Source organism: Vigna unguiculata, chromosome 7 (genome assembly GCF_037176805.1).
Source record: "Vigna unguiculata cultivar grain cowpea cultivar isolate G323 ecotype 2 chromosome 7, ASM3717680v1, whole genome shotgun sequence".
Taxonomy (NCBI): Eukaryota; Viridiplantae; Streptophyta; class Magnoliopsida; order Fabales; family Fabaceae; genus Vigna; species Vigna unguiculata.
The window spans coordinates 35,427,330-35,446,626 of NC_140798.1; the positions used below are offsets into that span (position 1 = coordinate 35,427,330).

General features: G+C 32.0%; 2 protein-coding genes across 3 annotated transcripts; both read right to left on the reverse strand.

Moving 5' to 3' along the window:
* Positions 1–570: 570 nt before the first annotated feature.
* LOC114190757 (uncharacterized) lies at positions 571–8,574 on the reverse strand. 2 transcript variants are annotated; one of them, XM_028079763.2, is made up of 7 exons: positions 8,276–8,574; positions 7,561–7,778; positions 6,463–7,072; positions 5,256–5,607; positions 4,622–4,716; positions 2,263–2,457; positions 571–1,546 (listed from the first exon to the last, which is right to left on the reverse strand). In XM_028079763.2, the coding sequence occupies exons 1-7, from the start codon at positions 8,477–8,479 to the stop codon at positions 872–874; spliced, it is 2,349 nt and encodes a 782-aa protein (XP_027935564.2). In that variant the 5' UTR covers positions 8,480–8,574; the 3' UTR covers positions 571–871. The 2 variants fall into 2 exon arrangements, with proteins under 2 accessions (XP_027935564.2, XP_027935563.2); XM_028079762.2 differs by having other exon boundaries at positions 5,241–5,607; positions 8,276–8,571.
* A 521-nt stretch (positions 8,575–9,095) lies between these two features.
* LOC114192411 (uncharacterized) lies at positions 9,096–13,433 on the reverse strand. Its single transcript, XM_028082123.2, has 7 exons — positions 13,158–13,433; positions 12,750–12,888; positions 10,742–10,959; positions 10,430–10,658; positions 10,231–10,316; positions 9,846–9,931; positions 9,096–9,524 (listed from the first exon to the last, which is right to left on the reverse strand). Exons 2-7 carry the CDS (start codon positions 12,849–12,851, stop codon positions 9,244–9,246), a joined length of 1,002 nt encoding a protein of 333 aa, XP_027937924.2. The 5' UTR covers positions 12,852–12,888; positions 13,158–13,433; the 3' UTR covers positions 9,096–9,243.
* Positions 13,434–19,297: the final 5,864 nt, after the last annotated feature.

Genomic DNA, 19,297 nt, shown 5'->3' on the forward strand with positions numbered 1-19,297 from the left:
ATTATGATGCATTATATCGATTTATAATGCACTTACTCTATGCATTATTTATGATTTTACTTAACATCCTAATAATTTAATTTATCCTCCTATTTAAAAGTTTATTTTTATTAATTAAATAAATCAATAATTAAATTTTGATTATAATATAATTTGTTTCTGTTAAATCTAAAACACAACTTATTGCCTAAAAAATATTAAATCATTATAAATGTCAGTTATAATATAATTTGTGAATTTTGATTATAGTGTAATTCATATATTTAAAATTATTTATTGATAGCCAAGTTACTTAGCCTAGTAGTGACAAAGAGCAACACCGTAAAGACAAAGTAGAGGGAAGTAGGATATTCATTCCGTGGATTAAACTAAATGATTGAAGGAGTAATTTCATTTATACATTTAACATATCTTACAACTGACTTTTTACTATTTTCTTCTTTTTACCTCCTCTTTCTATCATGTCATTCATTACATTTATAATTTTTTCTCTTTTCTTTTCATTTTTTTTCTCATTTATATGGGTTATATATACTTATTTAATATTTTCCTAATTCAAGTTGGAGGCAGTTGACCAATGGCAATGGTAATATTAGGGGAGTAATATACAAACTCATAAGATCTTCCTCTCACACATAGGGGTGAGCATGAATCTATAAAACATTGGATTAATCTTCCAATGTGCTATGTAGCTATGACAAAATTACAATTACAAGAATCAACAATTTTTTACTTCACTGGGATAATATGTTGTATGTACCTAATTCCATTTCAATTTTCATGGTATCAAACAATATCCGATACTCCACACTCAACAGCCATACGGATAACACTTGTGTTTCATATGAACAGATCATAATATTTCTTACTCTTATGGTCCTCGCATCTTGTCAACAATATGTCTGCTCTTTTCCTCAATGTGACGCCTTTTCTCTTCCAATTTCTCACTCATCTTCTTTCCCAAATCAAGCATCCTTTCCCTTCTCCCCATTTTTTTTGGCAGTCCATCTTCCCTCTCAACAGAATGATTTCGTCTCTCCATCACCGCACTTTTATGTTCTGACAGAAGCTCAGAATTATTCTCCATATTCTGTTCATTAGTCTCAAGTGGTTTGTCATTCTGTAACGATGATGTCTTAAATTCTTTCAAATCTGTAGTCTTTTGAGGTTTGTCATTCTCTAACAATGGTGCATCCGGCCCTTCCAAACTCCTGTTGCTTTCTGATGTTACTGAATCAGAGGAATCTAATGGGAGTGCTAGAGAATCTGATGATTTCCTATCTGCTTCTTGACTAGATTCAGCACTAGTTGAATTATGTTGTTTGTGTTCTGAATCATTACTTGAGGTGCTAGCACCACTAGCTTTCACTCCACCAGAAGGTTGATTATTGGTATAAGTTGAAGTGGAAGTCTCATTTCTAAATTCTTGGTTAACCCATATGAATGGAGCAACAGTTCGAGGAACCCAATCATCCTTTTCTGCTAGCATCCATGGGATGCATACACTTTCACAGTTTGGGAGCACCAAAGTTTCCCGAATTCCTGTCTGCAGGAGCAAAACTAAATTCAGCTTGCAAGCAAAAGCTGCTCTTATCTTTTTTCTATAGAGATAAAAGTTTGAACACATTGTGCTACTGTTATACTTTCTAAAGAGTTATGAAGTTAGACACATTTCTAAAGCTGCTCTTATCTTTTCTATAGAGATAAAAGTTTAAAGACATTGTGCTGCTGTTACACTTTCTAAAGAGTTATGAAGTTAGACACATTTCTCAGTCAGTTACAAGTGTGCCCATGATAAGGATGTCAATAGTTCTGTCAATATTATGAGAGAAGAAAGGATATAACAGAGGAAAAACACTCCGCACACCTCTAAACCAAACTCCAAAAAAAAAAAAAAAAGAAACAACGTATCTTTAGAAAAACAATAGTTGGGTGGTAGAGAGTAAAAAGTGGGCACTAGTTTTGTTTTGTTATCATTTGATAAATTGAGAATTAGTTCAGTTGTATAAAGGGAAACCCTTTATGATGGGAAAACGTTAGAAGGAAAGCAGTTATATATTGACAGATGGAAAGAAAAGAGAATTTAGCGATCTTTGCATATATAGCTAATGATATTGATGATAAAGTATTCCTAAATAGTTAAAAAAATTCACATGCAAATGAATAAAATATATCAAATTTGAAAACATCAATAAAAATGGCAGGGGGAGAATACTTCTTTACAAAATTTATAAATCATAATAGAAAGGGAGTAAGTCCTACCTTTAGCCTGTTGACCAGGAATAAAGCAATGTGCGCACTTGTTATCTTACGATCTCCAACAGATGACTCCATGTTGAAATCAATGTCTGGCATTGATGTGAAACCATACCACAATTGATCAGAGGGAGGAGGCTTTATATGCAAGCGCAATGTCCCTCTAAGGGAAGTCACTCTTATTTCCAAGGAGAGAGGAACCTTTTGACAAGAAATAATCAGTTACTTTGAGAACAAGACAACTTTTTTGTTTATGAACTGGTGACTAGTTGACTACGTAGAAAGTGGAAATAGGAAACAAATACGCATTATCGATATTTGAATCTGGCTGTGTGAATACGAAAATACTCATCAAAGACAACATTAGTTTAAAAACTACACATGCAAACAGTACGAAAATCCTGGACTTTTCCAGTGGCTTAGCAAATTATCAAAAATCCAAAGAGTTCAAACACTACTCATGCAAACAGAAAAACTGAAAAAAAAGACAACATTCAGAATAAGAGTTAAGAACATTGATCAATGCATGTCAATTACATTAATCCACAAGAAATTGAAAGAGACAAATCAAACAAAACTCGTTAAAAGCAAACTCAACCAAGTTTCCTTTTTGCATAAGATTAGTGTTTGCTGTTAGCTCTTGGTATCTAGTGCCAATTTGTCCCCTGAATCATACGAATGCCTTGTGGGTTGCGTTGTTTTTGAAATATGAAAGAAAACTTAAGAGGGTGTTTACTTTGAGCCTTTTTTATTTCATTTTTAAAGAGAACAAAATGTGAACCCGAAAATATATTTGATTTAAAACCTTTTCATAGAAAATAATTTTTGAAAAGACCAAAGTTTGAACAAAAAATTAAGCTGTTTTGACTTTTTCTTTTCCTTGTCTGTTTTCATAACAAAAAAAAAAACAGTAGAACCCTTCATCACTGCTACCAGACACCCACCAAATCATCACTCCCTCCAAATCAGCTAGATAGTGGTTTTCGTTTGATGACTTTGGAGCTGTTAGCGATGACATCTGATGAAATTGGCGCCGTCAAAGTGGCCATAAACTTCTATTCAGAGGCTAGCAAATTTCAAGGGGTGGTGCTAGATGTAAAGGTGAGCGTGAGGGAGTAGTGGTGGATGAACAACCACAATTTTTCGTAAGCCACACGATATTGAAAATAAAAACAAGAAGTAACACTAGACAAATTTGCAAGATCTTAGCAAATTGAAAATGAAAATGGAAAACGTTTTCAAACACCAAACGCCCCTGGAGGGTCTACTTTTGTTTTCATTCCTAGTTCTTCTTAATTACAAAAGCATCACCTTGTTTTGGATTTTATTCACACGTATTTGTAAAGGAAATACTGAAAACTACTATTTTTAGTTTTCTCTATTTCTTGTACAAATCTTAAGAAATCGGAACTGTTTGAAAACGAACTGTCAATTTTATATTTAAAAAGTGCAAAATGAAATGAAAAGAAACGTAAACAGGCCCTTAGTGGAAAGGTACAGTGGTTTCAGTTGTAACAAAGCCTTTGAAATTCAAGAACATGAAAGAACAACTATTATCACATTCTTACTTCATTATAGAAGTTTAATTGCACATTTTATCACCTAAGTTTTTCCAAACACATTTTACCATTATGTTTTCAATTTCCGTGCATTTTACCAATCTATTAAATATATAACAATATATTGATGTGTCCCTAAATCAACGTCATTTTATCATCAATCCTCACAAAACAATGTCAACTTGTTACCAACAAGATCGAAAATATATAGAAGTTGAAAAAACTGAAAAGTTGATGGTAAATTGCACAAAAACAACTTGGATGGCAAAACTCGAAAAATAACAATAGTTGAATGATAAAAAGTACAATTAAACAATTATAGAAATGTTATTAACCCTTCAGGTTGATTTTTCCCAGGATTATACGTTTGTGGAAAAAAAAAATCTAAAGGAGGCTATGGTCTTCAAACAAATTAGAACCACACTAGAAGATTGCTCACCAAAATATATGATAGCAAGAAATGTAACTTGGTTTAATCTTATTAGATGATGTGTATAAGTCAAATTATTAGCTTGTAAAGTGAAAACTGTCAGAGCTTTATATGCATTATTTAGGGCATGCCTCTATTCGATATAGGACTAGGTGACAACAATTGAAGTTGCAACTAAGGTCAGGCATAACGTAGTTCTTCAACAACAAGCCATTCATACTACTTAACCGAGGAGACGGGAAAGAGGAATGCAATTTTATGCATCCACACAACATTATCAAAATAATAAAATTTCAATAATGAAGATATAGACTGAAAATGAACAGTGCAAGAAGCAATTGATGGAATAGAGGAAGGAATAATAAACAGAGGATACCTGTGAAACCTGTTTGGCAACGGAATTTAATATAGATTTCCATCTTGATCCATGATTTAACAAAGGCACACTGCTCTTAAAGGTCTTGGAAACATCTGCTTAGATAAAAACAAGATACACATCACAATATCAATCTAAATACTTTATCTAACACTACATAGAGATGGCAATATTCTCTCCTATTCATTTTGGAAGTTTACAATTTATCATCAAGAAGACAAGAAAAAGTGGATAAAACGAAAGGTAGATCCATACGTAAAGGGAGGGGGGAGTCCTTACGAAAAGCATACAACTTCTCTGCATTATTTAAATTTGAAAATATTTAAACTCATCAAAAGCACCCCAGGTGGTGCGGCATAAGATTTGGAAACCCCAGGCCATAATCTCAATAAAGTGTACTTAGTTTATAATCTGTGAAAATTACAGCAAATGAGTAAATCATGGATGTGCTAATAAACTTGACCCTTAGTGGCATTGGACATCCTCTGAGGCAACCAATTAAGTTCAAGATAGATTTCAGGAAATAAGAAAATGAGGATAAATTATTACGTTTGATATGACTCCAAAGACAAAGGCAAAGTTCAAATATAATTGGACTTTAGAAGACTCGTGTACTGACCAGAGTTCCAATCACCTTCTTCTTTGTGCTCTTGTAAATCATTCGTTCTTTCTGCAATATTCAATTGTTCTTCTAAAGATTCAAAATCTTCAATAAGATCTGAAGGGACAGCTCCAGCATTGTTTGACTGTGGATTTGAGTCTTCTGTTCCTGCATCGAGCTCTAGTTCACGAGGCTCAAGCCTTGTTTCAATCTCTAATAGTGCACCTCCAGAATATTCAATGTCAACTTCTACTGCCCATACTTCACTCATTTCCATAGGAAGAACCCGCATTCCTACAATGCAAGGTGGAACATTCCCAGTATTGATATTGGTACAGATGACTTCACCAATATAACCAGGAGTTCTCATATTGGACAATGTTTTCTGAAAAAAGGAGAAAAAGAGACTTGTTTATCTCAGAAGTTTTCTGTGGCAGAGTTCTCAGTATACACACAGAAGTAATCAATATTTACCTCATACTAAAACAACTATAAAGGAATAAATATGGAGCAGAGGGGTAAATCATGTTTACATAAATAAGCACCCCTCAAATAAAAAAAAAATGTTGAAATCAACTAATCACTACTTATGTTAAGAAAAACAACTCTGATAATGGGATAGCTTCCTTTCGAACTGCTTGATAGTTTCATATTTTTTTTATAACCTTGGTACTGGTACGGTTTATTCATGACTGAAAGGAATGACAAATAAGGGAAAGGACCTTGAGCACACATACTGTGGGTATTTCTCTTTCAACATGATTTAATCATTATCCAAAGTGGTATCATCAAGATTCGAACCTTAAACAACTTGGTAAAGAGACACAAGTGGCTACCACTTGTGATGACTAATGCTGATTGAGAATCTGATATTAAATCAACCATATCAATTAAAGTGTCAAAATTACTGTGTAAGTGACTTAGAAAGTACAGGATCTTATATATTCATTAATTTTTTTAAGCTTCACAGAGTCATGCTTGTGACTTAGAAAGTACAGGATCTTATATATTCATTAACTTAGGTAAACTTGTGGTTTATGAACTACAAGTAATGGGAAGGATTTCATTATACAAGATAAAAATAGCATGTTTCCAACACAAATAAGAAAATATGATCAATTAAAGAAATTCAAATTAATATAGATAGGTCGCTAGAACTTGATAACTAGTCAAATTATACTTATTTCGCATAACAAACTAACTTCAAACATGTAAAATGTCAAATGGGAAAAGGTTAAACCTGAATCCTTGCTTGTATGGATCTCTTCAACTCCTCATTTCCTTTGGCATCGAAAAAGAGCCGAGAAATTAACAAATTCCAACATAATGTTCCTTCATCAATGCCAAACTTCTCATTGTCTACTATGGAATTGTTTAGAAGCTTTGATGTTGAAGCAGACTTCAACAAACTAGTAGCCAAAATTGCATCTTGGCAAGCCCGAAGCTTCTCGGTGGTCTTTTTCCCTTCACTAACTGATTGTGAAGATCGAGTTGATATATTTTCCAAACCAACTCGGGATGTTCTTTTAGAAACCTTTCTCCAAAATTGCCGAACCTTTGAGGAAGAACCATCAGGCTTACCAGCCCTTTCTATCACTTCAACACTTGATCCAATCGATGGTTTCATGAAAGAATGGTAAACAGAGTTCAAGGAAGTCAGATAACTATGAAACTCATCATCCAACTGGGTAAACCATTTGATTTTTTCTTTTTTATCACATGAAGCCAGATAGAGGGCCTTACACCATGCTTCTTTCTCCCATGAAGTGTCAAGATATATATAAATAGTTTTGTTTCCATTGTATATGACAGAGGTTTTGTTTTCCACTTTGATAGGAAACTTCTTTGCCCTGCAAGATTCATCACCAAATAAATAAGAACTTTAAACATCTAGCTTCCTCAATATATGCATAATAGTTCAACATTGAAAGAAATTTTACATTAGCTCCTAGCTAGGAAGTGAGTGAAGTTTAGAAAACTTTGACACCGATGATTTTCACATTCGTACAATTAAGGCTCATTCATACATACATGTGGAGCTAAGTGAAAAAGTGTTGGTAATAGAAGAAGTGGAAGCAAAAGGTTAAAGGACAAGATACACACACTAAATTCACCTAATAACAAAGAGCATCTTAGAAAAAGTATGATGCCGGTAGCACTTGCCACAGAGCATAATGAAAATAAGATGCTCCCCGCCATTTTTTTGGGAACTCATGGAACGCCCTTGATAATGCACAACCATTAAAAGTCAAAAGCCGGTCACTGGCTACGGTAATGATCACTGTCAATGCATACCAAATAATAACCCCCAATAGAAGAGCCCTCCACACCACATTACCATTTTCTTGAAGAAAGTATTGATGCGGACACGGCTTGTACTGCACAGCCCTTGAGTTCAATCGTTGTGTGCAAACCATCAGGTTCTCCAAGAATAAGCGATTGGCCCTTGATTTGTCCATACATCTTAACAGGGGAAACCTCCAAGAGATCATTTTTCCTTTTTTGCTCCCTGGACTGTTTTGTAATTTTTCCAGATTCCAGAACCCAAACCACACCCTGAAAAAAAAAACTAAAAATTTAAAGTAACAGACGTAAACAAATACATAGTTTCCCAGAAACCAATCCTCATCCATACATATAAACATAGTTGTCCAAGCCAAAGCTCATAAATGTGAAACTCCGAACATTAGAATATAACACAAAACCATACAAATACCCTGGAAATTTCCCACACTTGGTACCAAACTTCCTTTTCCAAATATTTCAACCATTTTTTAAGTGATTGCAAAAACTAATTGCGTAATAATCAGTGAATAGACCATAAAGTCACCAAAATTAATTATTTCACTAAGCCGTGTTACTATTGTAACTGAAGCTTTTTCATCATAGATCACTGTAAACATGACACTCTCCCCGTGAAATAAGCTAACCTTAAAGGCATTACCAATTCCATTCTGGATTTCACGGTAATATTAAAACCCAAGTGAACGATCGCACTCATTATACTCAGTTTGGGCCTTTTCAACCCGAAGCGATAATCAATTAGCACCAACCTGCTTTCTAAACGCAAAATCCAGAGACTGTTGGGGATCAAGCAGCGCAGTAGTTAGGGTCTTGGAGGAGAAGTAGGCTTCGTCGTTATTGCTCTTCTGCCGCAACCTTTTCATGATCCATAACAACCCCAGAGCTTCCGCAGCAACAACGGCCAACACCCCGAGACCAAACCCCACCAGAACCAAACCCAAAACCGTAGCCATTTCAGACCAACGAAGAGCAAAGTGAAAATGGGAACTTGTACGTAGTCGAGTCTCTTGCAAGCGCGTTGATGTGACAGAAGCACGTTCCTTTTTTCACCAGTTATTTTCAAATCTAAGTTACTTCACCTTTTTCAAAAATTAAAAAAAAAAAAATCGATTACCAGAAGAAGACACGCTCCTCGTAAAAGTAAAGAAATATCAGGAATTTTATATTAGATTAGATTTATAGTGAAATTTCCATATTATTTATTATATTAAAAAATCAGAAAATCTAATTTAGGTTACTCTAAAAACAAATGTGTCCATTTTTTTTTGTAATACTTTGACTTGATGGATACAGTTTATTTATTCTTGTGGTCCTATGACTCAACCCGACTTTACCAAAGGCTGATTTCATGTCAATTATTTTAGCTCATGTCTCCAGATTTCACGGCAATTGATCCCCCAACGTTGTAGTGAAGCAGAAAAACTTGCAAAGTATTTAAAGATGGAAAAGACTGTACTAGAAAAGAGATAACAATTAGTTTGCCTAAAATTTGACAGTCATATATATATGAAAGTAACCAAACCAAAAAATTTGGATAAAGAAGAAAAATCACTTCACAAGAAGACCTACTAAACAAAAATGTACATTTTTGTCAATGTTCTGGTTACCAAAAATTCCTTAACATGTGCCAAAGTCAAAGTACCATACTAATACTAAGTGAAGGGCAGTGAGTTAGGATGTTTGGATTACATTGAACACACATGAAACAAACAATGTACTAGGTACAAGTGGGTTGGCATGTGAAGAAGTTGAAGTCATGGTGATCAGCGTTGAGAAGCTTCAACCGCGAGTCTGCAGCATTATATAGATCGGACACCACTTTATTAGAGGTGCTTGACCAAATATTTTTCTGCATTTTGTAAGTGGCTAGTCCAAATGGAAAGAGAGATATACAACCACCCTCTTGTTTCTTGCATTTTTCTCTTATTATTCTTCGCCACCCACCTGAAAAACATGTACTGCTCCCTGTGTCAACTTCATCATATGTTCTTGCTAAATCTGCAAAACAAAATCAAAATGTAGTTGTGGGAATGATATCAGGGTCACCTCTTCGAAATGGTAAATGCAATGGATGTATTGAAGATGAATAAATGCAGAAGAATGTCAAGCCTATGTTACACAGATCAAAAGCACAAAGAATACATAATTTTCTTTGTGAAATACAATAGAAAAGTGCAGAAATTAAAGCAAAATCAGTTCTCTGAACACGTGACAGATGCTAGAATCTCCAAAGGAAACAGCAAGAGCTTCAAACTAGTATATATGTTCTAATTTTCTTTATCCATTGACTGAAGGAAGACAACTCACTACGTAAGATACCTTGGAAAGACGACAATGTATGGAAAGTGAGGAAGCTTGACAGGTCCTTTTTACTTTTCTGACATGGTACGGAATAAAGCGGGTACCTATTCAGACAATGTGAGATTTTCTATCATGGAATCAAATAGAAACTACGAGTAAATATAAACTTCACAAAAAGGTCGAAAAAACAAATTGATTATGAACTTTTTAGACACGTCACAACAATTCAGAGAAAGAGTGATTTTTATCAACCATGAGTATGTTTGAATGAAATCAAAATCTCAAGAAAATTATTCAAATAAAGCAAAATGAAAGTTCAAAGCTTTCTTCACTTCCAAGTTGCAGAGTTCATCTTCAAGAACAACAAATTTTCAGGACAACAAAAACAACTATGTCTGCTCACCAAGCAACAGCCATCCAACTGGTTGGGGAAATATCTGCACTCTTCAATGTCATCAATGCTGGGTGGCTTCTGGCTAACTCAGCTATCTGAAACAAGAAACATCAACAGACATCCAGCACATGAGACAAAACATAAAAACATGTCATTTGTAGTTGATAAGAAGTTTAAGAATACCATACCACTTGAAGTGAGAGACTACCTTCTCAGAAAATGGAACTCTCTGCCAATATGGAGAGGTCTCATTGTACTGTAAGTAAAGTTCATTATCCCTTGCTGTCCAAGAACCCACTTGATCAGAGTTTGAATCTAAAGAAGCAACATCCCATGCTTTGCTAGAATTGTTACTCAGTGTTCTAGATAGCTTATCACTTCCACTGTCCTCACTCCAGGAATCAGATTCAGCTCCTTCACTGTCCTCTCTCCCAAGCCTATATATACAACAATAAGATGGCTCACACCATTTTTTTTGAAATATTCAGTGCATAAGCACAACTGTGTTGTTTCTGCATACCTAGAAGCTGCTGCAACTGCTTTGCTACTGTAGATTTGGATGGCAGACAAATATGGAACATGGTATTGCATAGTGTCGCCATTTTCAAACATCATAGGAGTTCCAACACCATATGCACTCCAGTCATAGTAGCAGTCCCAAAGATCTTTCAGATTGAAGTATTCAACTGTGTCTTTTCCAGGAGGTACACATTGGCCATTTGGATCACTACAACAGCCCTGAAAAATAATACACAATAAATGCAATAAAAATTAAGAAGAAAAAAAAACTGCTTTTTCTATGTTTTACTGCAATGAACTTGAATTGTTTTCTTGGTACATTGCAGGTGCAAACCCCGACATAGGGGAGTGGTGGCTTGGGTTGGAAAATTATGCATGGATCATAAATTTAAGATTCAGGCCTAATGAAACTCTTTTGTTGACCGTGAGTTATAAAAAATAAAAAATCGTTTTTTATCTTCAAAACAATTGTTCTTTCAACAAGTTAAAAAGAATATATATTATAGAACAACTTCTGAGTAAAATTTATCATTGGTTCTTAAATATGTTGTTACCATTTAAGATTTCATCTTTAGAAGCTTGTAATGAAAATAGTTTTTAAGAGTTTGTTAGAAGGAGCTATTATATACGCACTTTCAAGAAGAAAAAAAATTAAAATTATTTTCCATACAAACTAATCTATAAAAATTCTCGTATAAAGTATATAATTTATATTTTTAATTCGCATATAAGTTAATTAGAGTTTATAAAGATATCATTTTTTTATCTCTTAAAAATCTTATACAAAATATTCTATATATCATTTATGACTACCTAATCATTTAAGCTGGCATACCCTTTGCTCCAAGGTATTATGATTGTAGGACCAGGTGACCCACTTGAAGTCACATTCGAGAATGATTTCACGAGAGGAGGAGAAACGTGTACAAAAATATTCTTCCTAAAGTGAAATGGAGTGAGAATCATCCTCTTTTGGTTTTTGTATCAGTAATAAAATCATCCTTAACTTCTTTTGGTAGTCAAAATTATCCTTCTCTAATTAATTACGATTTTCTATTTTTAATACATAATATATAAATGTAAAATTAAATAATTAAAACTTTCTTAAAAGAAAGTCAAGTCTTTTTACTGTATTTAATCTTTTAATGTTAAATTTTTCTATCATCAAAATTTGATAACAATTAATCCAAGGTAAAAACATGCAGCCAAGGTAAAATTATGAGATAAGGATGAAAATAGTATCTGAAATTGAGACTTAAATAATATGAAATAAAAAGGTTAGTCGTACACTGTGCAGAGTACTATACCATCTCTAGCCACATCATAGTACTGTTCAGAACACATGTGCAGAGAGAATCTCGTAGCATGCAACTTCTAAAACAAATTAGCCTCATTTTGCAATTGCAACGATTCATTTCGTCCTAACTAGATAACAATTCAGTTCACTAATGTTTTAGATGCTTTAGTTGTTACAAAACATCGTAGTTTTCTCAGAAAATCAGAAAAAACATTGGATAAAAGATACTATAAAATTAATGTATGGGCATAAAAACATGTGTATATCAAAGCAAGGGCATCGAGGGAATATTCGTAAAATTCTAGTGGTTTGACCCACACTTCATCATGGTCATTTGTTCTTGAGATCAAATTTTGACTTTTGACTGATAGAGAAATAAAATCAACTCTTTGGTATCATGCTATGTGAATAACTAATTCTTTAATAATTCATTTAAAACATAAAAAACAATCCATTTATTATTTTTGGTATCTCAAACTGAAATTTATAGTCGTTATGATTTCTCATAATTTCTCATAACACGCATAATTCAAAGAAACCGCAGAAACATAAGAAAATAATAATTATATCATTATCCACTTCAATCATCGATCCGACGGAGAAAGAAAACAGAATCTGGATTTTAGGTCCCGAATCGAAGACACAAGAGAATAGAGAGATAAACGATATTAAATTAAAAAATTGGATTAAATAAAAAAAATTAAAGAAATACCTGAAGAGAGAGTGAAGGAACATCTGGAGTGACGCATACCAGAAAACGTTCAAGATTGGTGAGAGCTTTTCCGGGAAAAGCCAAAGAAGATGCGGAGGACATAATTTTCCCGAGAAAATGACAAGAAATTCCAGAGACCCTTGGTGATCGAACAGCAGAAACAGATGAGTAAATACAGAAGAAATATGAGTTGAATTCTAAAAGGATGAATTTTCCATCTGGGAATTTGTTTCTCAAAAAGGCTGAGAAGAGTGAGTGGCGTAAAAATTATGAATGAAAACAAAAAAGAAAGCTCATAAATTCTCTCACCTTCGAGTGAGTGCATTAGAATTTGAGAGATGGCATTGACGTCAATAAATGCAAGAAAGAAAAAGAAAGAAGAAAAGAGGGGTAAAGAGACAAACTCACCCAATTAGTTACAGTGGGAATCGTAACTCAGTGTCTGGTCTCTCATTTTGATGTTCTTTAAAATGGTTCTTATTTTTCTTATTCCCAGCGCAAAAGAACCAGATTGGGGATTAGAGAGAGAGAAAGAAAACAGGCTCTGAGTTTCTTCAACCTTAAAAGACAAATTATTATTGAAAGAAAAACGAAATGGTTTCTGGCGAGATTGTGTGATTTCGGTTCGCCGCGTGTGACGAAGAACAGTGTCAGTATTCACTGTTCCTGCTTATGAACCTCATGCGTCGTTTGTTTTTTCTGCGTCAGTGTCCCTAATAAACAGATGGAACCAAAATAAATAATATATAAATTGAGAGAATAAAATTGGTAAGAAAATAAATAAATGTTTAGTTGTTTATAGAGTGAAAAAACATGTTTAATTTTTTAATTTAATTGAAATGATAAAACGTAAAAGAAAAAAGTAAGAAAAAGTTCCACAAATTATTTTCTTTTTCTTTTTTATTAAAATACATAAAATCAATTACCTCGTTCTCCATCGTTTCTCCTCCACAAACTTCTTATTTTAGTCCATTCACTTCTGAATGCCCCTGTTTTTATTACACTAAAATAATATATTTTTAAAGAAACTTTAAAAATTAAGTAATTTTTTTTGAGAATTGTTTTTGAAAAACTTAGGTGTGTTTGTTTAAAGATTTGATACTGTGAGAGTGCTACAATCACTTATGAATCATTCAATTTTATGATGTTTCGAGTGGAAAGATAATGAAGATAATTTTAAATAAAAAGATTATGTAGTTACAAATTTGTATTAATGTCAAATATTAAAATATGTTTCGCTTAACAAGTAATGGTCTAAATGCAGAAACGACATAACAGTATTTATAGAAAAACAAAAATAATTATTACAATAAAGATAAAATTGTAAAAAGAAAACGTGTATACCAACATAATTCCAAGAAAATAATATTGATTTAATGTATTAATTAAGTAATTAATATATACTAGTGAAACGACATGCACCGCGTGTGTTTTTTATGATAATAAAAATTAATAAAATTATTATTTTTATTATAATTACTACGAATGCATTTTTAAATTTTCTGTGATTATAATTTTTCAAATAATGTGATTTATAAAAGATAAAATGAGATGTTAAAAATATTTAAAAATAATAAGTAATTAATGAAATTATTAAAAGAAAATACAAAGTTTTAGAGTTACAAGATTATGAACACATGAAATAAATAAGCTAGGTTAAAAGTTTTAAATTAATAAAAGTAATTAAATTATAAAGTTGAAAATATGTGAGTTACAAAAGTAATATCAAATAAAATAAAATTTAGTAAAAGTTTAATCCAAATTTGGAAGTACAAAATTTTAATCTAAATTTGAAAATACAGTAAATTATACTTGTTTACTCTATTTTATGTTTTTTTTAACTGTCTTCAGTCTTCTGACTCAGGATCTTACAATTGTTTCTTCACAATGAACTTTTAATCTGTCATTCATGTTCTTGTGTTTGCAAATCTACGTATTTGGACATTATTTGACATGTATTTCAGTGCTATTCAATCTAAAGGTGTATGGTTTTAAATTCTTCCTAACTTATACCGAAATTTCATTTTAAATTTCAGGATTGGTTTTTTTCCCTCTTCATATATGAATATTCTTCTCATGTTTCCGACTTTAAGTGAACCATAATAAAGAATGAAAAAAAGCACGAACAATAACTTAAAAATGAACAAATATAATGACAATAGTAAAAAATACTTGCATGTAAAGATGAAAAACAAGCAATAAGATGAAGAAAAAAATGGATTATAATTTTTAAAAAAGTGTTAAATTGAAATCGGTGACAATTTTGTATAATTATCCTTAACAAACTTAAGAATTATATTATTAATGATAAAATAGGAAAAAAAAATATACACCAAAAAGTGCATTCTTTTAATATAGATATAGATAATTATAGAATTAAATATAAACATTTTTTATAATTTTATGGTAAATATTTTTTATGTATTTTGTACATAATTTTTTAAGTAAAAAAATAGATTCAGATAATTTAATTTTAACTAGAGTTTATTAAGAGAGGTTATAAAACCTCCAGGAATTTATACCCATAGTGAAGATTTTTTAAGTATTAGAGGATTTTTTAATGAATCCCAAGGATTCCCTCCACATCTTATAGCAAATCCTCTCTACATTTTTTACAAACCATCTTTTATTATTTTTCATAAATTCAAAAAAAAAATCTCTTTTTTCTTTTCATTGCATACCCTAACATCTCCTTTCAAATCTTCCTCTTCATTTTTCTTTTGCCCTCTCTCAATTACAACCCGTTACTGTATAAACAATTATAAAAAATTTCACGCTAAAATAATTGTAAAATATAGTGCCATCCGAGAAATATATGTTTTATCGAAGAAAAATGCATAACAATTTCAAATGCATTCATATTGTTGTTTACACTTTATATCCGTCTTACTTTATTTTTTATTCTTTAAACAATATACATGATGCTGTTTTTTATGTTAAATTGTGCTTCTTTCGACCTTCATTTTTCATATCACCAAAAACAAATAATATTTTGATATCTCATATCTGATAATCTATTAAAATGTGAGTTTTTATATTTATAAAAAAAGTAAAATAATAAATATAAAGTGAGTATAGAATTTATCAGAGGTAAAAGATCTCTCTTACAACTGTATAAATTTCCTTGGTCTAAAATATTTTATATGTTTCTCAAAAGGTACAGTTTGGCACCATGTATTAACATATATATTCTATAACTATTTTTCTTATTGAAATATTATATTATAATTTTTTTTAATCAATCAATCAATTACTCCTCGATTTTATTTTTTCTTAAATATATTTTTGACAACTCATTTTAAGGAGTAATTTAGTCATTAAAAGAATTTATTTTTGATATTTATAAAGAAAGAGAAAGATTGAAGGATAAAATAATAAATGTGTATGCTAAATTGTTGGTGATAAAATAAAACTTGTTTTTATGGGTGAATATATTGTGAAAGTGAACCTCGTTCCTTCACTTGCTTCATTAGATTTGGTTCTTGTGATTGGGATGAAGTTACAAATTTTGAAGAAAAAATTATATGATAATATGAAAACGTTTTACCATGTTTTCTTCAAATGTTAATTTCGAAATATATTATCAGAAGAATTTGAATATATTGGTAAAAGTGACCATTTCATAATATAAAATGACATGCTCTTAGTTTTAGAATTATTATTTCTAAATATAGAAACTACGTTTGAAATGTCTGTTTTCAAATGAAAATATATATTCCAGGATAAACACTCCAAAATATAATATTAAATAATATATCCAATTTTAAATAATCATTTCAAAATATAAAAAGTACATCCTACAAAGACTATTTGGAATAGGAAAAACAGAAAATTTGAAATATTAATAATTTTGTAATGTTGAACGAATTTATTCTCCCATAAACAGGTTTATATCAAAATATGGATTTCAGATTATTATAATCTCATTTTGATAATATAAAAAAACCAAAAATTTAAAATAAATTACGAGTTATGAAACACAATAATATAGAAAATTCACACATTGTATTTTGTAAAATGAAAATTAGAGGTGCAATCTATTTTACACAGTTTCTTCTTGCCTCATCATGTCTTTCTTCTTGCACCCCTATTCAAAAGTTTTTTTTTTTTTCTTAAGAAAATTGTTTTCTAAATTACACGATTTAAAAATCATTTGATTTTTACATTACACATTCTGAAAATTACAGTATCTAAAAGTCATTTGACTTTTCAATTGCACAGTTCATAAATCATTTTTCTTACTTTCAGATTATGAAATTCAAAAGTCATTTTCAAAAAAGAAATATGGGATATGGGAAGAAATATATGGGGATGCAGGAAGAATCTATCTCAATTTTAGTCCTGCTTTATTTCATATGAGAAAATAAGTTTTTTTAGTATGGGTCAGCCTAATAACAGTGCTCATTTGCAAGTCATTCTTTTCTACACCCTCATAATTTCAACACGCACCTGATGAGGGTGCTGAAAAGATTAAATTAACTTCAAGAACTATATTTTAAAAGTTAATATTTTTTGAGTTTGAAGAGTTCTATGATTTAAATGACGTGCATTATATATGTTCTCTGTTTTATGGAGATCAATATTTTTGATTAAAGATTTTTAATGAGTTGGGATGAAATTTAATATCCCAACTTTGCAAGTTTTGTTGTTGTTAAAGAAAATTTTATATGGTATTGATTTTTATCTTCACCAAGGTTGAGCAAAGGTCAATTTTTGAAATTGATTTTTATTGAATTTTTCTTATTGCGAGTATTTGTTTGCTATGAATATAATTTTGAGTGTTTTTTTCAAAATAATTATTTATTAAATTAGATGTATTCTTTTACATATCATGAAAGAAAAAGGTTCTAAATGATAGAAAGATAAAATTGATTGATTCTATTATGAAAATATTCAAGTTTCAGTATTACGTAAAACCTAATGATAAACTTTATTTAAATGGTGTTGTTGACTTCATTTAAGTGGTGTATATTTTAAGTACTATTAATTTGGATTAGTGTTTTAAATCAATTACCTTACACATAAGTAGCTTAGGTTGAGAAAAGTAATTTAAATTGTGTGACGTGACTTTTCTTTTATTTCTCTTCATTTTTCAATGAGGGTAATTAGATAAGGATTACTTGCAAATTCTTATAAATCATTTGAAATTTGCTAAACCACACAATGGACACTCACTATTTGAAATGCTTAAATATTTATTTTCATTGATCCAAACATACCACAAAAGTTAAACTAAAGATGGCAAAGCAGATTTATGTTGCAACAAAAGGTAAGTTTACGAGTGCAATCTACCCATCCCATGCAGGAACCTAATCCGGCCACCAAATGCTCTACACTCTCAAAACCACCAAATACTATCTCTAGGCACATCACACCTTTCAAAGTGTGTACAAACACTCCGATCAGCCAACACCAACATAATGAATGTTCAGTTTAACCAATTTAATTTCACATAATAAATTTAGAATATTAAAATTTATTATGGTGCATAATGACGAAGAAAAAGAACAGAAGCTAAATTTGGTAACGAGAATAGAAATAATTAGTAGACAAGTGAACATGAGTACATTATCATAATAAGAAAATAATAACTTAAAATGAGTAATTTAAATCCAAACCAATTTAAAAATCTCATGCATGAAAAAATGTTTAACCTTATGTTTGGACAAAGCATTTCAACAATACTGAGAAATTGAAATGTGTTGTATTTGAATTGTTTGCAATTAAATTACATTCATTTTCTAAATAACTTGTTTGAATAAAGAAATTAAAATATCATACATTTCAATTTCTTGTTTGGATAAAATAATTAAATTTCTTGTGAGATGAAATTTCATTTTAATAATATATATTTTAGGCTTAATTATGTTTTGAGTTTATGATAAATTTGGAAACAAGCTCGACGACCCAGATGGGTCGGGCAGGACCGACCCGACAAGCCAATCAGGTTAGTCCGACCCAACAATCTAGACGAGTTGGGTCGACTGGGAAACTAATACATGTTGGAGAAGAGGGGCGCCTGGGAAACCCAAATGGGTTGGCTGGCCCGACATGATGATCCAGACAGGCTGGGCTGGGTCAGGCCCGTCTAGGTCGTCAAGTCGATCAAGCTCGTCAGTGCAATGGGCTGATAGAGTCCATATAGGTTGTTGGGTAGGTCGGGCTCGTACTTATCGTTGGGCATGCCTGACACGTTTGGGTCGTCAGGCCCGTCCAACACCTCTTGGTTGTTCGGCCTGCCCAACTCGTGTGGCTTGATTCAACATGTCTTTGTCTTTTAGCCCACCCCGCTTGTCTTGGTCGTTAGGCCTACCTGACCCATTTATGTCGTCAGGCCAGCTCGATCCGTCTAGGTCGTCGGCCCAACCTAACACATCTTGGTCATCAGGCCCACCCCACCCGTATGGGTTGTCCGACTTGATCGACCTGTTTGGGTCGTCAAGCCCGCCCAACCCGTATTTTTGTTGGGCCACCCCGGTCTGTCTAGGTCATCGGGTTCGCTCGCTCCGTCTAGGTCGTCAAGCTCGTTTGGGTAGTCGGGCCTGCCC